The sequence below is a fragment of the Staurois parvus genome, unplaced genomic scaffold, assembly GCF_062004578.1.
Source record: "Staurois parvus isolate SC_StPar_1 unplaced genomic scaffold, SC_StPar_1.0 ptg000299l, whole genome shotgun sequence".
NCBI classification, from domain to species: domain Eukaryota; kingdom Metazoa; phylum Chordata; class Amphibia; order Anura; family Ranidae; genus Staurois; species Staurois parvus.
The window spans coordinates 2,052,326-2,079,807 of NW_028318095.1; the positions used below are offsets into that span (position 1 = coordinate 2,052,326).

At 36.9% G+C, this 27,482-nt stretch overlaps 1 protein-coding gene across 11 annotated transcripts in view; it reads left to right on the top strand.

Moving 5' to 3' along the window:
- ROBO2 (roundabout guidance receptor 2) overlaps positions 1–27,482 on the top strand; it is a 1,216,825-nt gene that overhangs the window by 1,172,260 nt on the left and 17,083 nt on the right. For 8 of the 11 annotated variants that reach the window (XM_089682898.1, XM_089682897.1, XM_089682899.1 and 5 more), the window contains 7 exons: positions 2,592–2,634; positions 5,650–5,777; positions 14,197–14,469; positions 15,241–15,363; positions 16,360–16,516; positions 21,019–21,279; positions 24,905–25,104. In XM_089682898.1, coding sequence (XP_089539024.1) covers positions 2,592–2,634; positions 5,650–5,777; positions 14,197–14,469; positions 15,241–15,363; positions 16,360–16,516; positions 21,019–21,279; positions 24,905–25,104 — 1,185 coding nt within the window. The remainder of the gene's footprint in view (positions 1–2,591; positions 2,635–5,649; positions 5,778–14,196; positions 14,470–15,240; positions 15,364–16,359; positions 16,517–21,018; positions 21,280–24,904; positions 25,105–27,482) is intronic. The other 3 variants (XM_089682904.1, XM_089682906.1, XM_089682908.1) reach the window with 1 other exon arrangement.

The window sequence follows — 27,482 nt, forward strand, 5'->3', positions numbered from 1 at the left end:
TTTAAAAAAACCTATCCACATTCCACTTAGATTAGCCGTATTGCTGACATGATAATATCAGCTGAAAGGCAAAGCCTGGTTTGTTCTTCACATTCCACATAAACTTCTAGGCCTCTTCCTTTGTATTTTATTAATGCACCTGCATGGAGCTCTTGTACTGTAAACCCTAAATTGTCTCTACCTTTGTGGCACGTATTGTGTGGATATCCTCACTGTATTGTATATTATACCTTTATGTATTCACAATTCTGAAACTTTGCATGCACCTGTCACTTCATATGGGACAGGCAGCTATTTTGTGTTTTTGCTTCAACTATGTCACTAGCTTGGAATTCAAAATGGCTACCTCTAAAGAAAAACAAGCATGACAGTTGCCTATATACTTTGCAGCGAACAATTTTGTGGGTTCAGAAACAAAATCAGTGTAATAATCACTCTTGACTTCAGTACAACTTGTTCTAGTTCCTGAAATGAATTGATAGACTTACTTTTCTGAGTCATTGGCCTCCCGCACAAAATGTCTGACTGCATTGTCCATAGAGAACAACTGCACTTATCCTTTTGTTCATTGTAATGTCATTTTAAACATTGTCTGGCTTATTCAGTAAGAACACGTGAAAAATATTGTTGAAGAAGACCATAGATACTAGTCAGATGTTAGATTGCTGCAGTCAGCTGTTTTAAGAGTTAGCTTCTGATTGGTTGCTATGGTTTACTCCACTTTGCACATCTCTGTGCATTTGTCACTTTCTTATTGAATCTGCCTATGTCACTTGCCTTGAAGCATAGCCAGTCAGCAATCTCATATTCCAATTGCACACTTTGATTTTTTTCAATGTAGAGCTAAGATATATGATTCAATCCTAAACTTCAGAATGTACATACTTTTACTGTATGTGTTGTTCAATATTTCCAGATATCTACAAAATATCTATATCATATTGCAACATATGTTATAAATAACCCGATTTCGTACATGCAGCATTTCAGCTGTACATTAACATATAATAGATTGTTATAGCTTTGAAACTTTAGCCTAGAGGCTACCTACACTGACCATTATATGATTTCCTGAACAAGTATATGAATAACTGAAGAACACTTTTTTAGTGCCAATTGTGCCAAATTGTGAGGGAACCAGAGGGAATGTGATCTTTTTGACCCCTTGCCAGGTGTCCATGGAAGCCTATCTATAAGACCTGATCCAAAGCCAATATGGCTGCTGCATACTCCTTTACACACTGTAAGACACAGTGCAATGAAGTTGGGTTACCTGTATTACTGTACTATACCACCTCACATTTACACAGTATATAATGCTGATGAGGCTAGAGCCTTCTTTCATATATTTTCTAGCAATGTGTCTCCAAAAATGAGATCATGACCTTGTCTCATGAATTAGCCTATAGTTTTACACCTTAGTAATTGCAATCTTTAAACAAGCATTGACAATGCCCTCATTTTCTTCCATCAACATGGATTGCAGACCTATTTGTTCATATTTCACATTGAAGTATTTCGTTTGCATGTTTAATCTGAGTATGCCATGAAGAGTCAGGAGGGGGGATGTGCAAATATTAATGGCCATCTCTTTGTACATACGTGATGTAATGAAATGCAATGTGAAATAACTGAAGACTTTAATGAATATTAGTACCTATCACAATCTGCATTAAAGAACACCTACATTTTCCATTAAGCTCTATAGAATAAACACAATAGATTTATGTATGTGGCTGCCCTGAAAATAATTATTACCAGGGCTGCACAAGGCATGGCATTCTAATTAGGAGCACAGGACTCTGAGTTCATCTTTTTCACAACTCTGCCAGTAACTTACTTGTTGTGCATTCTTCATTTCTTCAGTTATTTATTCCCTTCTCCAGACCTTTTCACTATGCAATGCTCTTGTGGACCCTACAAAGTTTTAACATTTTGCTTCTTTTCACCCCTGTCAATGAATTAATTCCTGCAGGCAAGTATTCTGCCTTAGCTGTCATTGTAGTCTATCTGATGCAATAACAAGGAAGACTTACAACCAGGAATTAAAGTATTTCATCCCTTCTGTTATTGTATTTATCTATCTGAACAAGATTTGCACTTAAAATTAAACTGCTCTGCATTCTGAATAATGAGACAATTTTAATTTACTATAGAGACTTCAACTTGTGGCATAAACCTTGCCCATTAGAGTCATTGAGCTATACCCAAACACAAATCCAGTCTCTTACTGGCAAGCAGGGTTTTCTTATTGGAAGGGCCTTTGCACCACATCTGATCAGGGCATATTCCTTAAGTTAAAAAGTCCACAGCAGAATAAAAGTAGTCCGAAACAGGCACAGAAAAGCTTCTTCTGTACAAGAGATGCAATAGCAGGCACCACTTTTCATTCTAGATGAGTTCACTTTAAGTTAACACTTAAGAATAGGTCTACATTAAGCTCAACTCATATAACACTAGAAAGAGAAAAACTATAGGTATTGAATCATATAATCAATATTGTATAAGCAAATGACAAACTTCTGATTTTGTAAAGGCTTAAAGGTGAAATATATCCTCAGTTGATGTTTCTTCTATGTTTTAATACACAGTAACATTCCAAAGAGGGGATGGAGGATTAATGAGTAATGGAAGGTAAGTTGATTTGAAAAACCACAAAACAGTCTTATAATCCTATTTTTTTGTCCTTTATTTTTCTGCATGTAGGCCAAAATGCTTGCGGCATTAGATATTGCAGGTCAACTGCATTGGATATTGCAGGCCAATTCTATCACCTCTAATGATCTCATATGTTTGGCTACACTTCAGGAGAAAGTGACACAGATGCTTTGCATTGTATCTCCCTGAAGTCTGGGAAATAAATAAATGAGTATTATGCATTGCAAGTGATGTGTTCATTTGCAAGTGGAATGTTTATTACATTAAGTAGATATTAGCAAATGAAGTTGCTGTTGTTTAAGGCTGCTTATTGGCTCATTGTAAATTGCCGCCAGTGAGCAATTACACATAATCGATCAAAGAATAAATGATTCATGAATGATGGATTGGTCATGGATTGATAGGACTGGATTCCCCTACTTTGGTTACTCAGTTGAAACTGATAAAACCTGATAGTACTCCCATATATCCTCATTTACATTCCCATTGCCAATATGGAGATTGCAATTAGATCTTCGTTATAACTGGCAATATCTTATTTAATCAATATTTTAGCAAAAAGAGATTAGGCGTAATGAGAGCATGTGATGCTGCAAGAAAGTGTCTTCTTTTTATTGCAGTTGCCTAGGAAACACAGGGTTCTCTTTGGGATTGTAAAAGGGTTTTATTGGAAAAAAATGCAATTATTATTATTGCTACTTTTCATTTACAGAGATGCAACTAAAATATTTTTTTCAGCTATTATGCTAATGCATGGAAAAAGTCATACAAAGAGTAGAAAAAGAAAAACCTTACTATAGTGTAAAAGCAACAAATAACACTTATTGCTTCTTCAACAATGACATTACTATATATTTTGTTTGTCTAGGAGTTTCGGTTGCTGAGGCAACCAAAGGGTGTGCTGATGAATTTGATAAAAATTCACAGGCTGTATATATTTATGTATAGAGGCTGACTAGGTATTCATCTCTGTAGCTTTCTAGTTACAAATAAAAAATATGTAAACGATAATTGCCTCAGGTTTGGGTATGGTCATCTCTTGTTTGGGAACAAAAAGAATGGTCATAGAAGGACTATGGATACGCGAACAATGCCAACTTGCTACAAGGTTTGCTGCCCCTTTCTTTGATTATTTAATAGATAAATGGTTAGGAATGGGGGGTTCACCTTGCATATCTGATTAGGGCTCTTATAAATATTAGCCCTCCACTAACATCCTAAAGATGGAGAAGTAAATGTTTATTGAGCTGAAAAATTCAGTAAACACAGGCACTTAATGCTGCATCAGTTTGATGTCACCATGTGCGCAGTAGGAATGAAATGGCCAATAGTGTTTGTAGGTGCTGCTTTCTTCAGTTTTTATTCTTTACTTGGATGGTCCATCCTCCTACTTTGGACATCACTAGATATTTGAACCAGTGTCAGGCTTTTCACAAAGTGTTGATGGAACACCAGGCTCAAGGGTAAATATAATCTGCAGCTCTCTAACATATCTATGTCCCCAGAGTTGTCCAAAAAGAGTGTAAATGATGAGAGCACCACAAGTTTGTAACTAGCTCAATATCAGAAGGTAAAGTTAATGCATGTATGGGGCTCACAACTATTCTATCATATGTTATCTACTTACTATCTTATGTTATCTTGTCTTTTAGTCCCCATGAGGGGAGGTATGAACCTCTGAAACACAATGGAATTACCTTCTGATTTTTTACTATGATTAATAAACATATACTAGAGTGGTTACAAACTGGTGGTGCTGTTATCTGTTGAACTCTTTTTAAATTGTTCACAAAAATGTATTTACATCTGCAGCCTTAGTGTAAAAAAAACACACACACACAAAAATGTATTAACCTACTTGGACATCAAATCACATTTCACCATGGAAACTGTGCTAAGATCATCGCCCCACATACCTTTGACCACAAGGCCACCCCACCTCTGCAATGTGTGTGGAGAATGGGAGATTAGAAACTACAGACAATCACAAATTAGTGAGCATCTATCTACATTATATACCACAGTGACCCAATTAATGTATTTTCCAGAGCTTTCACCATGCCATACTTATTTGTATGGGAGTTAGAATGCACTCTAAATTGCTCAGTTACACAAGGATGTATTGTAGCTCCAGCCTGAATCTCTTGATATCTCTGATTGATCAGACTACCAGCCTGTGTATGGGCAAGTCAATTGAAAAGTCCATGCCCAGACTTCTGGGATAGTGTTCAGAAGTCTCTGTAGACTGGAATGATCAACACATTAGTCAAAAATGTCAGATAAGAAAAAAAACCCACTCTGGCCTACAAATCCTGTAGCGAGGCTTAACAATGGGGCCTAACAATGGCTCTGGGTAGTTATACCAATAAATAACCATGCCAATCCTCTCAACATTTAGCCACACACACAAATGTGGCCATGTCCAGCTCTGGACAGATTGGCTTGTGTATGGCCAGCTTGAGTCTGCAGGGACTTTCCATTTTAGCAGACAGCACAATATCTGAAATGGCTGCACTTTCTGGGGCACTAGACACAGCCGATAACAGCTGCTTCAGCATTGTATCTCCATGGAAACCCAGAATTTAATGAATGAACGGAAGAAGATTAAATACATTTTACAGTAGTTTAATTCCAGACAGGCTTGTCTTAAACTACAAAGCACAAGAAGAAAAGATCAGCTTGTGGATGACAGACACATATTTGAAATGTGAAAGGTGAAGAAAAAAGTAGCTTAAAGTCCTGGAAATGACTGTTTCAGAGAAGTCACTGTGAGCAATTGCTCCCTTGAGGTGTTCATTTATCACCGAGCCCCGTGTAAGGTTCCTCCCTCACTGATAGCTTACTCCATTTCCTAGGCAATATATTTCATTCAGATTCATCGGAGACGCAACTGATGATTGCACTGAAGCGATTTGCATATTATTAATATATATTTTATACAGATGCAGAAATCTGCTGATAAATAACAATTCTTTTTTTTTTACCCTGCAGTCGTCCAGGACTTTTAAATGCCAGTGACCCCAGCTACCCTTGGCTTGCTGACTCCTGGCCAGCGTCCAGTATGCCAGTGAACAACAGCAACAATGGACCAAATGATTTAGTAAATTTTGGTTGTGCAGGTTGGTATTTCTGTCTTTATTCTAAAGCAAAAATAATAAAATTGAGTTGTGAAAAGTGCCTGCATATACAGATATAATCACACCTAAAGTGTATGTAAACCCAAAAATAAATGATGACTAATTAAATTATGTCAGTATGTCTAGCATTATATTTCACTGGATACAGGTGTCTTAAAGACCAGGTTCAGGTAACTTGAAAATTCTCCCTTGCAGTTGGGACGCAACTGTATTGCAAGGCATTACTGCTTTTTTTTCCATAGTTGGGCATTAAAGTGGTTCTAAAAGCAGAAGGTTTTTTTTACCTTACTGCATTCTATGCATTAAGGTTAAAAGCCTTCTGCATGTTGTTCCCCCCCAGTTCCCTTTATACTTACCTGAGCCTGATCTTGATCCAGTGCTGTGCATGAGAGCATCGACTCTCTCAGCTCTCTCCCACCTCATTGGCTCCTGCTGCTGTCAATCACAGCCATTGAGGAGGGGACAGGGCCGAGTTGCATTCTGTGTGTCAATGAACACAAGAGCCAGCTTGGGAGTGAGCCAACACAGATGCCTCTATAACAAACTGCTTGCTATGGGGACACTCAGTGGGGTAGAGGAGGCAGGAGGACCCAAGAAGAGGAAATCTGGGGCTGGTCTTTGCAAAACCATTGCACAGAGCAGGTAGGTATAATATGCTTGTTAATGTAAAATAAAAAATGATCCTTTACAATTATGAGCAAATTATTTTTAGAAATCATTTTGTTTCCTGGAGAACCTGCCAGTATCAGCACTTTCTTTTGCAATGTTAAGCCTATGTTAAGCAATGTTAATTGCCTAGCAATTGACAGCAGTGTTGTCAGCCTGTCATGTAAACTCTTTATTTAGCCTCCTGTGCAGCCCTGTGGCCAACTAAAGGAGAGTACATAGCAAGCTGACAATGTTGCTACTAATTATAAGGCAGTGGCTTAACATTGTAAGCCTGCAACAGGAAGTGTTTTACTGGTAGGATCTCCACAAAGAAAAAATGTTGAAACAGATTCACAAAAAAAAGCTCAAAAACTGTATACTGTGAGGCATGATGATAAAAATTATTTTTTGTATACACTATAAAGACAACAGTTCCTTACTTCTGTACACATTTTGTTATTGAGTATAAGAAAGGCTGAAAAGACACAACCTTTAGCTTTTGACCTTCTGTAACCCCAAAGGCTTGTATATGACACAAGAAATGATGGGGGTTATTTACTAAAAGTGTATGGTGCAAAGTTTGGTGCAACTCTGCATAGAAACCAATTAGTTTCTAGGTTTTATTGTCAGAGCTTAATTGAACAAGCTGAGGTTAGAATTTGAGTAACATGCACAGCTGCACCAGATTGTGAGTGGTCCAGCTTTAGTAAATCTCCCCCTATGTGTTATGCTTAGGATCAAACTAGCTATTGCAAACTGTATGATTTGAACTAAAAGTAGGTCCACCTAAATTCAACAGATGTAAACATGACGGGGCACTTTCTTAAGCAGCAAGGCAAGAGATACATAGTGAGATAGTACACATACCCAGCAAAATGTCTGTCACCATTGTTGCAGAGTAGGCCTCATTTGTTGGACTATGTGACAAACAGGATAGCTGTTTTACCCATTGTAGCAGATTATCTCTGTCATTTACTAACACTCATAGAATAAAAGAGATAGAAACTGATTAATTCTAATTGGTAGCAAGGGTTCATCTTTCTGACTGTATAATGAATGAGCTCCACTTTATTAAACTTGTCTGGGTACACATGACAGACCATGGTGCCACATAATGAGAAGTAACGTAACCATTAAATTTTTTAATTCTAAACCCACTTTTTATTCTCCAACCATTTTGATGGTTGAGTTATAAAGACCGATCTAAAGAAATCACAAGGTTGCTCATATTAACCAGTTTCATTCTTTGTTCTAGTTGAAAGCCTGAATGGATACTGTAGCTAACCATTGCACTGTCATGTAATACTTTTTAAGGTTCATCTAGGTACATATGTAGTACTAATACTGTGGAACATCATTTTGCTATGTATGCCAGTGCTAATGTATGTGCTGACATTTTCAATTTTCATTTAAGTCCCAAAAAAAAAATTACAGTCACATCATTAAAATAAAGATTACTATCCATGTTTTACAGTAAAGCTTTGTGAATCCCACCTTGTGTTCGGGTTTCTTTCTCAAATCATGCCCCATAGCACTGCTGACTACTTTACTTCACAAGCATGTATTCCAGTACTAAGGAACACTTGAAATTACAGTGCCACCCAATAACTACCTTTAAAGGTATAGGTTTCTGTATAATCAGTTGTTTGCCAAAGACTAGTCCCAGCCAATCACACCTATTTGATCAAAAGTATCCATAAAATTCTGTACATATATTGAAAGTAAATGTATAATATATATAGCATCATTTTATATCTTCAAAACATTAAAATGTATACTTTTTTAATAGATGCATTACATTTACAACTGTTATTTACATTGCAACAAGCACTAGTATGGTGCATCCTAAACCCGCCTGTGCCCCAAAAGGCTACATATCACTTGAGAAACTGCAATTCTGAGGGTGCTGAATAGAGCTAATTTGGATTAAAAATATATCAAATGTATATATGTGTGCCTTTAATAGCTATTTATGTCAGAACAATGTATGTCAGAACAATGTATTATTTTGTTAGAAAAATGTATTATTTTGGTAAGAGAAAATTTCATACAGTTGATTATTTGTGCAGTGTTACTAAAAGCCATCCTGAACACAGTACAAAGCTTTGAATGTGTTGAATGTCTTTTTGAGGCCAGAATCAGTTTCAGCGATCAATGTGAATTAGTTCTATAGCAGCTTGTGGTCCTGATCTATCCCATACGAAATCCCCAGAAATCAGAAGCCTCTATTGATCAGCACAGCAGAGTGCAACGTAATCTAATTTTTCTATAGCCCTACAAATTGTCTGATGGTGTATCAACCGTAATATTCATTAAATGAATACATGATTAAAACCACCTTCATACAAGACATTTATAAACAAATTACATGTAATATTTCCATGGATTTATATAGCATTTAGCCTTTGCATTCAACTAAAAGCAAGTTAATTTTTCATACAGGAAAAAAAAACAATTTACAAATAAGCTCTCACATGTGTCAAATGTGCTTCTGTTAACTATAATAGATTAGAACACATGCATGTATCTTTTTCTGAAAATAATAAATACACACATATATATATATATATATATATATATATATATATATATATACTATATTGTCAAAATATTGTCAAAAGTATTGGGACACCCCTCCAATTCATTGGATTCAGGTGTTTCAATCACCTCCATGTCCACAGGTGTAAAAAAAATCAAGCATCTGGGCATGCAGAAAGCTTCTACAAACATATGTGAAAGAATGGGTTGCTCTCAGGAGCTTAGTGAATTCAAGTGTGGTACCGTAATAGGTTGTCACCTGTGCAATAAGTCCATCCATGAAATTTCCTTGTTACTAAATATTCCACGGTCAACTGTTAGTGGTATTATAACAAAGTGGAAGCAACTGGGAACAACATCAATGCAGCCACGAAGTGGTAGGCCACGTAAAAAGACAGAGTCAGTGCATGCTGAAGTGCGCAGAAGTCACCAACTGTCTGCAGAGTCAATAGTTAAAGACCTCCAAATTTCATGTGGCCTTCAGATTACTACAACAACAATGCATAGAGAGCTTCATGATTTGGGTTTTCATGGCTGAGCAGCTGCATCCAAGTCTTACATCACCAAGTGCAATGCAAAGCTTTGTATGCAGTGGCGTAAAGCATGCTGCCACTGGACTCCAGAGCAGTGGAGACGTGTTCTTTGGAGTGATGAATCACGCTTCTCTGTCTGTCTATATATGGAGGTGTCTGGGTTGCCAGGAGAATGGTGCTGTCAGTTTTTCAGGTGGACCCGATCGGATCATCCATAGGCCTCTATGGGCTAGCGGGTGTCAGCGGATAAGTGTCAGATGGCAGTCATATGGAAACGGACAGGTGGTCCATTTCCATATGACCGCCCCATGGAAGATAGCAGGCAGTAGAAGACAGAAGGCAGTGTCTGTGTGCTCTTCGGACAGAGACCTGTCATCTGCCTGCTCAGTGGGGATCAGCAGAGAGATCCCCTGTTGAGCAGGTGGATCCACTGATGGGTCTGCCCCATCTGAAAGGAGCATTAAGGAGTCAGCATACTAAGGCATTTTGGACAATTTCATGCTCCCAACTTTGTGGGAAAAGTTTGGGAATGGCCCCTTTATGTTCTAACATGACTGTGCACCACTGCACAAAGCAAGTTCCATATATGAGCAAGTTTGGGCTAGAGAAATTTGACTGGCCTGCGCAGAGTCCTGACCTCAACCCGGTAGAACACCTTTGGGATGAATTAGATCAGAGACTGCGAGCCAGGCCTTCTCGTCTGACATCAGTGCCTGACCTCAAAAATGCACTTCTGGAAGAATGGTCAAACATTCCCATAGACACACTCCTAAACCTTGTGGACAGCCTTCCAAAAAGAGTTGAAGCTGTTACAGCTGCAAATGGTGGGCCAACTCAATATCGAACCCTCCGGACTAAGACTGGGATGCCATTAAAGTTCATGTGCATGTAAAGGCAGGCATCCCAATACTTTTGGCAATATAATGTACTGTATGTATATCACTTTTGAATTGGAATACTGAACACCATGCCCTCCCCTAATGTCTATGACATAGAAAGAAGGCATTCTGTAGTTCACATAGAGCTGGCCAGAGCTGATAATACTGCTTGAGATAACACTTCAGAGTACACAGAAACTGTTGAGCTTACTTAATTTCTCTCATGATTTACAGGCATTTTTTTTACTTATCAAACATATATAACAAAATGTTTTAATGCTTTATTTACCAAACCAAAAGGAAGCAAATTATATGAGTTAGGTGTTACATGTACTTCAATAGCTTTAGATTTAAAAATCGTCTTGTGTAGCTATTATATGTCAACTACATCTATTTGTGGCATTTTTCTTCTATAGCAGGACCTTTGGTATCACAAAATGTATTTCCATTAGGATAAAATGCCCTCAACCCCTTTCTAACTTACCTTGGCATCCCTTTACATGAATCAAAGTCAAAGCATGATCAGGAGTCCATTCCAGTGGCTCCGCGTGAGAACAATCTCAGCATTGAAACGTAGGCCATCCATGGATTCATATGTGCAGTGGTATTGGTGGCTGTTAATGTCTACTCTCTTTGCCGTTACAAATATGTGTTACATGGGCAGCAAGAGGGTGATGTATGCATGGTGGCATAATAAAATTGTGCAATTTGGACTGTTGTCAGGAAATATAAAGTTTTACTTGTTTAATCTGTCTTGACATCTACTGCCCATAGTCATAGAGGTCATTTTAGTAATTTTATATATACAGTAGGCTGTCATTTAACAAGGAACAAGAGGAGAAATACGAGACCTGCCTTCAGTAGTTGTTAGGACAAAATAACATAAATAACTATACTGATATATATATATATCTATATATATTACCCTTAGCCAGTGCTTAAGTGCTAAGTGATACACCCCTTATATTAGCTAATTGTCCAAAAGTTGCTGCACATACTCCAATAGGACTACAGTAGTGTTCTTGACACAGATCTCTTCAGTATGGGTAAATCTTCAAACAAGGTTAAAACAAAAACAGAGAGCGCACTGGCCTTGTACAATATCTTCATTATCCCCTTTGCGCCGATGTCACACAAATACATGGCCTCACAGAACTTGGCTTTTTTCCATGGGGCTGCATATTTGCATACCTGTCTTTCTGCTGGGAGCACTCTGCACAGCGCACTCCCAGTGCAAAGACTGGGGTGTCACTGAGAGCCCTGTGTTCCATTCTAACGATCTGGTCCTGGGACTCCCGATTCCGGGTCATATGATTGCTGTGATAGCCACTGATTGACAGTGATCAGTCACTGTATAGCCCGCCCCCTTGTTTTTTTTTTCTCTATCTTTTGTATTGTATTGTATCTTTTGGCGTAGAGAGAAAAAAAATGTTTGTTTAATGAAAAAAAAAAAAGGTAAATAAATAAATATTAAAAAATAAAAGAAAAAATACCTAGATCAAGGTTTGATCTAGTTCAGTGCCAGGTAAGTGTTTGGGTCAAGGTCAGGGTCAAAGGTCAAGGTCAAAAGGTCAGGGTCAAAAGTCAGGAGGTTTTTTAAAACATTGGTATCAGTTTCAGTTTCAGTGTGTTGTAGGTAAAAAAAAACAACATGCCCATAACTGTTTCTGGGCTGTACTACGAGTACAAACATCAAATAACATACACATATATAGTATCGCTGTGATCGTCAAGAGCTGGAAAATTTATTTTGGTTTGTTTTTTGGTGGTAGGTTATGGTAGTAACAATAAACACACAGCTAAATTTAAAAAAAAATATATTTTTATTTTACTATTTTGGGACAGTTTTCCTTTGATAATATAAAAAAATCAGGAGACATCCATTACAATTTACCACCAAATGAAAGCCCAATTTGTCCTGAAAAAAACAAGGTATGATTCACCTGGATGTACAAAATAGTTGTGATGATATGTACGGTTTTACTAACACGTGTCAACGTTGTAAAATTGTGCTTAGGCATTAAGATTTGTTTTACACTTAGGATTGAAGGGGTTAAAGCCCAGAGCTCTTAGCAAAAGGGTTTGGGCCTCAAAACCCCTTTAGCAATGTGCACAATCAACAGTGACAGAGCATTGCTTTACAGGTCCAATAGTTGATCATTTGTATCCAGTGAATCAAAAACAGAGAGCACACTGGCCTTGTACAGAATCTTCATTAAAGCCCTGAGCTCTAAGCAAGAGGGTTTGGGCCTCAAAACCCCTTTAGCAATATGCACAATTGAGTCAGTGACAGAGCATTGCTTTACAGGTCGAATAGTATGCAAATAGGACTTTGTGAACTATAAATGATGGGGAATTTTCAGGATCTGCCTATTTGGTCTTTAAATGATTATATGGCCATGGAAAACACTGAGGGAAATAGTGCCTTGACCTACTCATCATTGCATTTATTTATATATATATATGTGTGTGTGTGTATATATATATATATATATATATATATCTATATATATATATATATATACACACACACACTGTATAAACATTGTAGGAGACACCCAAGGATGGGTCCTGGACATGTGCTATGTGGCACCAATATTTGGGTTATGGTCCCTTTAAGGAAATTGTGTACTTTTTCAGGGGTCTCACCCATGATGGGTGAGGAATACCGAGGTAGTCAAGTAATGGAGGGGACTGACTCGCAGTCCTCTCAGTATTAGTGGAGACTTATTTGGGACCCAGATTTTGGAGGTCCAGAGTGACATTCTGGTGGCAAAAGGACCTCCACTCCTTACTACGAGGACTCAGATCCCTACCAAGTTAAACAGCCTCCAGGAAGCAGCACATAAACCAGGAAGCTCTTAGTACTAGGTGTGGAGAGGAGGTGTAGGAGTTTAGAGGAGACCTAGCTGTGCTGCATATGTGCCAAAAACTGAAAACAAATCTGAAGCTGGATGCTGCTAACCCTGGGGTAAAGCCTTTGCTTGACTGTTGTATATCTAATAGTTTGTTTTGTGTTGAAGATAAGCTGACTTTTTGTGTTGCATTGTCTGAAGTTTTTTTTTTTTTTTTGCTGCTGCTGTTTGCTTAAAGATGGTTAGGATATTGTAAAGATGGTCCTGAGGTGCTAGATCCCCTGAACTGTAATATATATATATATATATATATATATATATACTGTATATATATATATACACAGTATATGTATATTATCCAGTGTATGTTCTCTTAAAAATGTGTGTGTTCATATTTGCATGTGTCTGTGTTAACTGTCATTCCTTGTTCCTTGCTCACTGTGTCTTCTTTCATGGGCCCGTGTGACTGCAAGAATCATAAGAGGTGATTGAAGAATGGTATTTAATGGTCAGATAGATTTACTATTTCAGTCCTACCCATTCACTAGTTTCTCATTGTTTTTTTGGGAGGAGGGCTGTTGAAGATTTGTGGATTCATTTTCTCATTATTTGTCAATAGGTTAGACAGCTTGACATGAAATGAGGTATGGAGAGGTTTTTTTCCTTCCCCGTTGTGAAATATTCTTAACTTCTCATTCTCCAATGAAGGTATAGTGGAAAAAAGGATAGTTTAGGGCAGTGGAACGTGAAGGACAAGTGCTAGGCCTGTCACCAGTTCGTACAGCACGGCGATAGTTGTACATCATTTTCCCTTGGTTGGCTCACGGACTCTTGTCTCAGCTGAAATGCAAACGTACTGACTGACACATTTATTTTTCCTCTTAAACCTTGATAGTTGCGTCTTCCCTGTGCACCACTGATTTGTATCATTCTTCTCTGCTTAACGTAGATGTACTGCCAACAGCTCCAGGACAAGGAGACAAGTCGGCAACCATGCTATCTGATGGAGCCATTTATAGCAGCATTGATTTTACCACTAAGTCCAGCTATAACTGCCCAGCACAGACCACACCATATGCCACTACACAAATTCTACATTCCAACAGCATCCATGAGCTGGCAGTTGACTTACCTGACCAGCAGTGGAAATCATCTCTTCAGCAAAAGTCCGAATTGACAGGATTGGGCTACTGCCTTCCTGACCAGGGCAAAGGAAACAATGGTAAGTGTTTATTTAAGCTTTTAGTTAAATGCATGATGACACCTAAGTTAGAGATGAAGCATTGGTTGAAATGCAAAATGTGTTCCCCTCTACTAACAAAAAGGAAATATTGCATGCATGCCTTTTTGATAGGTGTAATCTTTAATTCAGAGGTCCCCAACCTCTTGTCTGGTTGTGCCACATATTTACATTTAGCTAACTCTAGCCATCTACATTAAGTATGATGAAAGAGAGCTTAAAAAGATTTGTTTCTATTTTCAACAAACCGTTAAGTGCTGATGGTGAATGGCAAAGTCTGTTCTAACCAGATCCAGTAGATCACTATTTTTCTATGAAAAAATCATCTAGGCTGCTGGAAAGCTACTTGGCTTTTGTGGTACAGTAAAGCTCCATTTTTGGAAACCCATAGTCGAGGGCTGATCAGCAGGTTCTCGTCAGGGCGATTATAACTTGTAGAACGTAAAATGGTTTTCGACATTTTTATTAAAAGCGGAATACTTCTTTTATCAGACAAGATTACTTAGCTTCATGCTTACAGAAAAAAGCTCAGACAGATGACTGTTGAGTTCAAAAGTATCCACTGATTGGGGACCACTGTTCCAATTTTCAATAACCAACCTCTCCTCTGCGTCTGCATTTCCATTTTGACCATTGAAAAGTCTTCCTCACCACCTCTGCTTTTTTTTTTTTTGCTGATTGCATGAGGTGCATGAGCTTATGCTGTGTACTAATCACATGATGCCACGGTGACCTTTGCCCTTTAACCCTTAGCCTTAATATACATTCCTGACTATCGTGCTGAGGGATTGTCAAATAGAATGCCACACAACCAGTCACAGGATTTCAGCACCACCAGCTCACACAACAGCTCTGAGAGAAGCGGCAGCCTTTCAGGTTGGTTTCTCAGTGTGTGGAACAGAATATTTAGAATGTTTGAGTGACAGTTTTCTGTGCGCTTTAATATGCGCGTGTGTGCGTGGATTTGTTACTCACTGCATGGAATGGCGTGTACTCTAAATTCTACAGAGCTAAGGGAGTGGAAACCAATGTGCACACAAATTTAGTATTAATTGTATTAATTAACACCATGGGTCTCATATATCACAGAGTCTGAAGGTAAAATTGTTGTTACTATCCAAAGCAACAAAACAGCTCATCCTATTATTTAACATTGTAGTAACTGAAATGATGTGAATAATTGTATTGGTTGCCATAGGCAACAACAAATGTAATTGTGTCCTCTCACATACATTAAAACACTCAGGTAACCCAAAGAGTGGAAATGAATGAGCAAGAAATATTGAAACAGTTATTAAGGTAATCCACTGTGTATCTGAAATAATTAAGAAAATATTGCCCACAGCAAATAATATGCATGTTCATTTTTTCCCCGGAGGAATCTGAATGCTAGCTATTGGTAACAGTTTTCAGTACAGAAATACTGATATATGAGGCCTACTCTGTCTCTGTTGGTACTAAAGTGAAATACCGGTAGCCATTTTGTAATAAGTTTGAGCCAAGAGAACAATCCTCTGAAGTCACTTACAGACAAGGACATCAATAAAGTGCATTTTACTATTCTCCTGTCTATAGAGTGATTTGGTTTATTGCTGGTTACTTCACAGCAAATGCAAAACAGAAAAATGTTCATGAGATGCATTTTACTTTACAAAATGGCTTACTCTATCATATCATTGATGATTTATTATTAACACCAAAATATGAGTATAAATATTTTTCTAATATATTAAAACGCCATTGATATTGTTATCAATGTTTTTATGACTTACCTTTTTTCCTCACATATTATATTGTATAGTATGTTAATAAAAAAAATTCTACTCCTTGCTGTTTAATTTCTATTAAGCATAAATGTTGCTCACACAATAGGGGGAAAAGGAGGGAAGAAAAAGAAGACCAAGAACAATACCAAGAATCAGAAAACTAATGGATCTAATTGGGCCAATGTTCCACTTCCTCCACCTCCTATCCAGCCATTGCCTGGGACAGAAATAGAGCATTATGGGTTAGAACATCAAGAAACTGGGTAAGTATAACTGATATACCACTTCCACCCCTCAGTAAGCTGGAATGGCCCTTGGCCTGGCTTGTGGCTTAGTAGTTTGTGTTGGGTCAGGGGTTTAGTATGCAGGCAGGACACCAGCTTTACTATCTCACAAGTTTTAGTTTTTCAGGTTCGTAAGTGTTCTTGCACAATTCAAAAATGTGCTGGCAACTTCACTGTCCTCTGGATTGATTTTGTTCTATGTATGTTGTGTATTACTATCATAGCAAACCTATACTGTACATTTACTAGAATAAGGACTCATTTTTTTTTTTCTGTACAACTTAATGCAATTAGTTGATGCTTTGAAATAAACTCAAATAAATATTCAAAAATCAGCAATATATGAAACATTACCTATACATTTTGGGAAATGCGTATGATTGTTGCCAAGAAAATTTGGTGCTTTGACTGGGTTGTATTGTGGTAGAAATTAACTTTGGCATGTTGCTTAGATGTCCTGTTGTCAGCAGTAATAATGTCATAAAAAGAATCTCTTGGAATGTATTGTTATTGTTGATTTAAATGTTCAATTGTGTGAGCACAGGGAGAAACGGTAAAGTGATAGATTTACATATTATGGATGTTATAATAGCAAAATATAAAGACATTTGAACCAGAGTTTTATATCCCCTAGTTTTATATAGCACCAACACATTACTCAGCACTTTACAAAGTACATAGAACCATTTACGTCACTACCTCCCCCCCAAAAGAGGTCAAAATATAATGTCACTATCACATTTATACATAGAAAAGAACCAGGTAGGAAGGAAGAAAATTAATATTTGAGATGTGGGAGGAAATAAGAGCCCCCAGAGGCAACTCATACAAATGCAGGGAACAGAGGTGGGCAGAGTACCCAAATGACTGGGTCATTGAGTTGGGTCAGTTTTTAGTCCCTACATTCAACAAAATTGGCTAAGTAAAAAAAGCTTAATTTTGTATTATCAGTTGACAGCTAGATAGGAGTGAGCTGTGTCCAGGTCTTTGTGACTTTGAGAGGGGTATCAGCACTTTTCTGGTTACATCTAGTATAAATGGGTGCTTAATCCAAAGAAAGTCCTTGTACAGTGTTCGATCTGCACTAATGGTGTGCCTGCTTGTGCCAGGGACATACAAAGCCCATTGATATAATTTCCCTACTGGGATTAAAACCCAAGTCTCAGAGTTAGAATGCCCACCCATTACTTTATTCTATGGGTCAAAGCTCCCTGTATTAAATCCATCACATTTTAGAGTTACTAGATTAAATAGCTTAAATTAGTTTATAATCATCTATATATTTTGAAAATAGTTTTTAATCATAAGTATACAGTATATATACAGTATATACAATTTGAGTATGTGTTTTCAATGGTATTTGCATTTAGAGCTTTCCTTCCTTCACAGCACATTGAAAATGGATATGTCACTAAGCAAAGACTGTTGCAAAGGCTGCAGAAAGTCTAATACATTTCTAAATGGCTAACTGAAATTTTGCAAAGATGTACAGTTTACCATACAGATAGCCCCTAGAGAAAACATCTAAAAGTCAATGTGAAAAAAAAAAATGTTGAAACCATGACACAATGGGGTTAAGTAAAACTTTAGAGTTGGATAGAGTAAGGGAGGGTTATAATTCCTGTAAGGTTTATGTTTGCTATATGTGTCCCATTGGGGAGATTTACTTTTACTTTCTGTCCTATAGCCAACAGGAATTGAGTGGAAAGGGAATCTCTTGGGGACCCCCAGGTCTCCAGAACTATTGTCCCCATTTGGATAATTTCTCAACACTTACTTTTCTGGGGACAACCAAAAATGTTAAGTTTTCTTTTACTTTCCCTTTCAATTACATTGGTAAACAGGACCAATAGAGAGGGTGAATCTTCCTAACTGGGACACAAACAGCAATAAAAACTGACAAGTGTTGTATTCCACCTCCCTTCTATCCCCCACAAAACTTTTGCCTTTATACTTTAATTCACTGGAGGAATATAGTGTGTTCACTTTGAAAAAGCCTCATTCGATAGACTAATGGAAAATTCTCTTGCAAAGTGAACAGGCTATTTGTTTTTATAAAATTAACCCCACTGGTCATATAAAATGTCACGAACATGTCATAAATAGAAAAAATACAGAACTCCTTTAAACAGAATTTACCTTTATTTATTTACATTATATTAAATTACCTGAGAAAAATAACATATTGTGAATCAAGGAATAGTCTTGATTATTATAGCACCTAAAACATTGGCCACAAAAGCCAAACAGAAACATTGAAGCAAAGGAACAAATAATACATTTTAGTTGTCTGTGCATAAATTTATCATTAATAGAAATATTATTTTATTTTATATAGATTTGTTTTCAATATCTTGCCTGTTCTTTGCTATTTTCAGCTTGTTCCTGAACCTGCCTCTTAAAGGATTAGCTATTGAAATTATTTTTAAACTATGGTGGGAGTGTCTCTGGACACAGTTTGAAATCTCTTATCCCCGCCGAGTAAAAGCCCTTCATGTTTAATACCTAATGGTAGCTTTGAACTGTCTCAAACTTTAAGAATGTAAAGGATGTAACCTATAATTCTCTCAGGTTTTTTGGTATCCCTAGAAAAGGAGCAACATTTTAGAGCATATATGGAAATTCATAGGCAATAAAAAATAATGGGAAACTATAACGATTTTGGTCAATTTGATTATTATTATTATATTTTTTTACATTTATATTTGTTTTCACATTTTTACTATTACTAGCAGAAGGTGTTCCTATTCAGTCTCTCTCTCTGTTTGAAACTTTGTATACAGGCTTTTTTTAAGAAATTAGATAAGTTGAGCAGGTATACATTTGCCAAAGCTTTACCTTTTTAGGGATGTTTTACCTAAATGTATAAATAATCTGTTTGTTAGTTTTTACTTTTAAAGACTTGTATTAGTCAATTTTATGATTATGTATTATTTTATAAATAATAACAATTCATCAAGATCATAGGTGCGCACAACCTGTTGCATTAGGGTGTGCACCCCAAAGATCAAACACACATGTGTGCGTACGTGTGTTTTGTATATACTGTATATATATACTGTTGTTGTTATTGTATATACTGTATGTATATATATATATATATATATATATATATACAGTATATATATATTATATCAGAGCTGGTTAGAGGGTGATCTCCCTGCTGGCACACAGAGCGATAATACTAATGCACACAGGGTCATTACGGTGTGCCCAGGCACAACCAATACACCCCATGTGCACATCTATTATCAAAATCAACTTTCATCATTCATTTACCAGCACCAATGTTTCCAGTGTCCTTCACCTAGCTGTTATTGCCTACTCTCTATCAAAGAAAATGTCAGAATGGTAAAAGAAAATGGTAGAATGTCAACAGCAATATTGTATTGTATTTTTAGATATGCATGTTTTGTATGTGCTAGGCACAAACCTAGGTAATTCAAATTTAGCATATAATGAAAAATACAGTAAAGGCTATCCTTATTGAAAACTGTAAGTCAAAATGATTAGTAGATCCACATACAGTATGTAGGCATATAAATTTATCTGAAAATCTTAACTTTTCCTATACAAGTTGAGTTTGGCGCCACCTATTCCAACCCTTTAAACTATCTAGTTGGTTTGTATGAGTGATGGGTGGTTTAACCTCTTCACACCGGCCACACACAAATGTGCGGCCTCCCGGCGTCTGGGCCTAGACGGCGAGCGGCCGCACATTTGCGTTCTATTAAAAAAGAACATATGTGCTGAGAGTGCGCACCCTGCGCGCTCCCAGCACACATGTCTGGTACTCACGGAAAGGTCCCGATCTCCTCTTTCGATCGGGACCTTTCCCGATCATGTGACCGCCGTGACGGTGCATCACAGTGGTCACATGACCCTAAACCCCGCCCCGCCTCCCGGCTTCTGGAACCCTAAAGGGCTGGGAGGCGTGAAGGGGTTAAAGATCATTAGGTTTAAGAGGAAGTAGTGAACAGTCAAAATGTGCACATAACTTCACTTTAAAGTAAATCCATCAAAACAATTATAAAGCTGTAAATGCAAAACAATTTAAAAGTAGGAGCATAGTACTGTACATAGGCTTTGTTTTTTTTTTCTGTGAGCCTCTTAAACCTGGATCCTCAGTATGTAGATATCAACTTTATTTCCTAATATCAGAACTGTAGTAAGCTTGTTTTCCCTATCTATTAAATAGAAAGATGCTAGATATTGCATTGATGGATGTTCTCCAGAACTTGAACACACCATACAGATATCAAATGCCCCAGGATTAGAAGCCACCAGATCACTCAGTAGAAGTTTCTAAGATTTGTTGTTACCTTTACATTTTTATGCTTGAGGCAGGTTTAACACAAACAAGAAAATGTGAATGTACTGTACAGAAAGATAGAAAAACAGATAAAAACAGAACATTATCTTTCGAAAAAGTTTTGTGGTTTCAAGATGGATATTAAAACCAGTGCACATTTTGTTTGAAGGTATGATAGTGATGGATGGTGCCCACCATTACCTGTTCAGACATACTTACACCAAGGCTCCGACGATGAGCTGGAAGAAGATGATGATAGAGTACCTACACCTCCAGTGCGTGGAGTTGCCTCTTCCCCAGCCATCTCATTTGGGCAGCAGTCCACAGCGACACTGACACCATCACCAAGAGAAGAAATGCAGCCCATGTTGCAGGCCCACCTGGATGAACTGACCAGAGCCTACCAGTTTGATATTGCAAAACAGACTTGGTAAATATCAGTTAACAATCTCCAGCTAACATTGACAAGAAATTGATAAAAAAGTGGAATAAAGTTGTTTCTTTGTTTTTTTATTGGAAGTGGTGGAAGGTATATAATCCTTGTTTGCTTTTCTTTCTTTTTTTCTTTCTTTTTTTCTTTCTTTTTTTCTTTCTTTCTTTCTTTCTTTCTTTCTTTCTTTCTTTCATTCAAATAACACAAAATTGCTCAGTACTTTAATTCTTTTTTTGCAGTCAGGTTCCCCTGTTCACTATAGCATCACTACGGTGATAAACCTTTGAAAGAAAAATAGTCCTCAAGGTATCAGTGTAAATAGGTGCTTACGAATGAAGGAAGTAAATAATTAAGGTAGATATGTAAGTGGTCAGAGGAAGCCTCGTAGTGCATCATTAAAGTATAATGATGGCCATTTGTTGCTTTTAAATCTCAAAAGTCAGACCTAAATCTGTAACCTGCTTTTAGACTTATGTTGATTGCATAGACAAAAAGAGGTTATACACTGTGAACAAGCAACAAGCAAATCACGAGTCTTGTTGTTAGTGTGGGTAATGTGCAAAAAGCCTATAGAGTGATCTCCTATATTGGCTCACAACTCTTCTTAGTGAACAAATTGTACATTTAATGCCTTCATTTCCCACTGAACAAACTCATTAAACAGATTTACATGTGTACAGTACAGTCTTTTCATTACATAAAAATGAATTAGAAGGGCAGATCAATGAAGGTGACTACTGTATAATTTGATTTATATGGTGTTTAATATACTAAAGATGCTAGATTTACAAATGATTGAAATTTGTTACAATTTGTTACCAGTTATTGGATAATTTATGTGCATTAAAAACTTGTTGAGATATTGATGTGAGGTTATATTCATATTTATCTTGTTAAAAAATAGAATGTACTGATCACAGAAGCCTTGGCAACAATATATCTTAAGAGAGGTATTTGTATAGGGAAAATCAAAGAAAAATGGAAATTTCCTTTGTTTTCCGACCCTCTCTGTAACATACAGATGGTTAGTGTAACCTCCTGCATCTCTAAGATTTAGGCATGCAGTTACAAATTGTACTTGTGGCTCCACTTTCTGTTAAAATAGTGTGGTGTGACCATACATTAAACACAAAAAACAATTACATTTTAGTATAGGAAATACAGTCTAATGAGCCTAAGTGTGGAGGTGCTCTTATTTGGAAAAGGGCTGTGGTAGATGAAGTGTTTGACATTGCTGTACATTGTGATCCTATTCAGTTAAGGAATTATCAATACCATATTTGAATGATAGCTCTTGAAAATCAATTATCACTAAAGGTAAATATTTCAGTTTTCATATGAATACATATAGATTGAATCACCAAATGGCTTTTATAGTCCTTCAAGTGACAAGGGAGAACACCTCCAATCTCCAAAGAATTTAATAGATGTGTCAGTCTATTGTCTTCTTTACTTATTTGTGTATTGTATATTAACAGTCAACTCCATCCAGAAATTTCTATTTAATGATTGATTTTTGCCCCTGTCCTTATTGGTGAAATTTCTTCTAATTTCCTATCAAGACAGGAAGTGCTTGGAAATATCGCCAAAGGAAAAAACAGATAAAACACATATTCAGTAGAGTGTCTAAAGTTTAGAGCTCCTGCCAACATTTTATATTGTGATATGCAACTTTTTTTCTCAACTGGTGTTCCCCTCTAAATTGTATAGGTGTCACAGGCAAAGGAAGCAAAAGAAAATGGTCCCAATTGAGTTAGTAGTACAGAACAAAATCTAACAGAATTTTTTTCCTTTCGATAATTTTATTGAGTTTCAATACAAGTAGATACTCATTCATGCCCTTGTACAAATATAATCCAGAGACTTGAAAATATTACCAATTCATTTTGTACTTTGCCAAACCAGCTTCATTCATCTCTACCATAATGGTTAAGGCATGATTGTGACCAGGGAAAAAAAGATAGGAAAAGAGTGTCAGGAAACCAAAAAAAAGAAGAAAAAGAAAGAAAAATAGAAAAACTATATTGTCTCACTGTTGCCTATATAAAGGTAGAGCCCAGGATTCAAACCTGGAACTTACAATCAAGCTTTGCAAATAACATCAATCCAAGGGTTACACACCTTCTCAAAATATCATTTACTATCTTTTAAAATACTCACTAATTTTTCATGGGTCATAATCTAGAATATTTTATTTTTCACTATTTAAAGGATATTACTGGACTTTTCTGTGCCCTTGCTATTGTAATTTTAGCTGCAAGCAGGATAAAAAAGATCAAGGATTGATAGTATTTAGGTACCTCATAGATTGGGTCATTGAACAGTATATGTTGAGGATCTTTAGTGACATGTACATCGGTGACTTTAAAGATAAAATTTAGCACTTGTAACAAAACTGTCTAATTCTGGGACACTCCCACCAGTGTGTATCATAGTTCACTGCAATTCACACACTCTAAAATATAAGGGAGAAGACCCTGGATACATTTTAACATGCCTAAGTAGTACTAACCTGAAAGAAATTTTAACTGTTCCTCGCTCTAAAAAAAAAAAATTATGGAATTCATTTTAGGATGGATTAAATGCGGAATATGTGCAAGCAATTGGCTTTTCAAAGGCTGAGACAGTTGAGCAGACATGGAAATTTAAATGGGAAATTGTGATTCAGTTTCCCATAAATTATGCAAACATATCAGTGACCAAAGTTTGGCCCAAATACATTTTAGAGGGGATTCTAGAAAAGGGAAAAAAAAATGCAGGACTTTAAAGGTACATGGACACCTAACTGGTAAAGTCACTTTAAGGGTACAGTATAAAAAAACCTGATTTTACTAATTTTGTGTATGAGGTACCTTTAAAGTATAACTTAAGGCAAAACGTTTTGCAAGTTTTGGATAGAGTAGAGATGGATTAGAACACTGCTTTTTTATTTCAGTCTGTGCCCCCCTTAGGGAGATTCAACCTCTCTATTTGTCTTGTTCACCATTATCATCGAAAGTTAAAATAAAAAGAAAAAAAACTTTTGGGTTGGCCCCAGAAAAGTGATAGTGGGGACACTAGTTCTGGTGACCTGGGGGTCCCTAAGTAATTTGCAGGGATTTTCCCTTACTTGGTTTGTCTATCCAAAATGAAAAAAGGCCTATAGTTCTGCTATAAAGGCTTGAATTTTTCTTGTCTTTTTAAGTATCCTATACACAACACAGATGTGGTACCATACACACTAAGGATGTTATCTGCAGGATCAATAGAAAATTAATTGAATTTTAAAAAGATCCTTAAAAGGTTTTAAGAAAAGGCATTTTAGAATGATGTAGTTATTAGCCATATTTATATATATCAATTAAATCACTGTGTTCCAAATATATAATTATTTCTGTGTTATTAAACAAGCACACTCAAAACTTTACTGTCACAGTTAAAGTTAATAATTGAATCATGGTCTCCAGCTGAATAATAGATGAAACAAGAGCTCCTTCTTTATAAATATATAATACTGTCATTCTGTCCAGCTCATTTCCATACACTTGATAATTTACACGGCAATCTGGTATCACTGATGTAGCCAAATTGTCAGTTTCATTCTAATTCATTTTTAAACATACTTTTATTTCTCAAATTTTAGGCATTTACAGAGCAATAACCAGCCACCAATGGCACCAGTACCTCCAATGGGATATGTCTCTGGAGCATTTATCTCAGAGTTAGAGAAGGATCTTCAGGATCGTAGAGATGATGACAATGAAGATGAAATATGCAGGCCTCTCAGAGGTCTGGATCATACTCCAGGTTCTAGCATGGATAATCTGGATAGCTCTGCTACAGGTATTTTTTGTTAAGTTTCATTTGTGTCATTTATGAGTAGATTAGAAAAGTTGTGCAAAAAACAACATTATGAGAAGTTCCTTTCAACTGAATCTGTATCACATACTTGATTCATTTTACAACTGAACCTGTTTTACAGTATTTATTCACTCTTGGCAACTTTTATATGCAATGTCGTTGAACGCTTGGCCTGTGCAAACATTCTGCATAAAAATGTGTAGACAGAGCCACATGATACAAATAAACAAGATTCAAGCTTTGTATTAGAAATGATCCTTTATGAGCCTGGAATTTCAGTTTTGGGGTGTTTTTGCATGCTAAACATAACTTAGCAAATAGCTAAGTACACAGTTGAAATATGTTTAATGTGCATGCAAGAGCATTTGTAATTATGTCTTGTGCGTCAAACATTCCTACCCAGGGGCGGACTGACCATTTGGAAACTCGGGCACTGCCTGAGGGCCCTGGGTCAGTAGGCGGCCCCATGAGATGCCCCTGGTACCTTTTTCATAGGCTTTTTTGAGTTTGGGCAAGGATACAGGGGCCCCATGATCCCCTATTACCCGGGGGCCCCATGAGTTGTCAGTCCGCCCCTGTTCCTACCATATTGCACAGTCAGACAAGTGATACCACTACTTTATTCTTCAGCCTTGTAACTTTCTGTGATCATCATCACACCCCTAAATAATGGTCTAATGAGCTTGCAGGGAACACAGGAAGCTGTAAAGTTGAAACAAGAAATTGCTGGATGTCTTTCATGGCTGTGTGGGATGAGAGGAGTATGTAAAGCACAAAACCAGATGAATAGTATTACAAATATTTCAACAGGTAAAACAGTTCATATTTTAACTGAGCTGTTTTGTCGAAGGTCAACTTCAAATCTCTTTTTGACTATTTATATCAATAGACACCATTGCTAAAATATGTGCCCCAGAATTTTTTTATTTCAAGTTAATTGCAGTGATCATTACACCAAATATCCTGATGGATTCTCTATAATGCTTATAAGAGCAACACCTTTGCCGTGGCCTTTTGAGAAGTAGTGCAGACATAAACTAAGGCAGGAAAAATTGGATCTTAAAGTGTCAAGATAATCATGTGGAAGAGTCAACCTCTTGCTACCTTGAAAGTGTCACACAAAACTGTCAAAGCCAAAACTGAGATTTACTCTGGCTTCCTGAGTTTATGAGACAAGAAGTAAAGGTATTTCTCTTTAACTGCTTCCCAACCGCCCTATAACAGATATACTGCCACAGGGTGGCACGGGTGCGCAAAATCAAGTATATATACATGATTGTGTATTGCCAGGTAGGGGGCACACGGAAGTCGCGCTCGCATGATACCTGCGCCGCCAGTCGCGGTCATGACTGTCCTGGCCGGTGGTTACTTGCCTACGCCCAGTGATTTCCGACGATTTCTGATGGAACTGTTTTGTTTACTAACAGTTCTCTTCCCTGTCAGCTTGGGCACACTGCTTTGGATGGCTGTGCACAGCACAGCCATCAAAAGAAGTGTGATTACAGCAAAGCACACTGACACCACCCCTAGTAAAACACTCCCAGCACACAGTTAACCCTTTGATCGCTCCTCATGTTAACCCCTTCCTGCCCAGTGCCATTAGTACAGTGTCAGTACAATGATTGCCGCCATTAATAGTAAATATAAAAAATAGAAAAAAATCCCAATATATATACCGCCATTTGTAAACTCTATAACTTTCATGTAAACCAATTAATTTACACATATTGGGATTTTTTTCAGCAAAGACATGTAGCAGAATACATTTTGACGTAAATTTATGACAAAATTTGTTTTTTACATTTTTTTACTGGGCATGTTTAATAGCAAAAAGTCAAAAATATTGTTTTTTTTTCTCAAAATTGTTGGTCTTTTTTTTTCATAGTGCAAAAAAAAAATGCACAGGCGATAAAACATCACCGAAAGAAAGCTCAATTTGTGGGGAAAAAAAGGGCGTACATATTTATTTGGGTGCAGAGTTGCATGACCGCGCAATTGTCAGTTAAAGTAATGCAGCGCTGTAATGCAAAAAATGGCTTGGTCAGGAAGGGGGGTAAATCCTCAGGAGGGCAAGTGGTTAATGGGCCGATAGCAAAAAAAAAAAAAAAAATTTTGCTTTAAATATAATTTAATAAAACAAGATAGGTAATGCCTTTTTATTTAAAAAGTTAATAATTTAACTTCCATGTTTTTGAATGTGACAGCTTTTATTTGCTTGTTTATCTGGCCCTTTCTCTGTTCACAGAACGTGTTTATTGCATATGCCACCATGCAGATATTCACAATCATTCCAGTTCATGGACTTCTTATTATGCATTCATTTGAAACATCAAGTTAAAGTTGGTTTTTGAAACTATGTT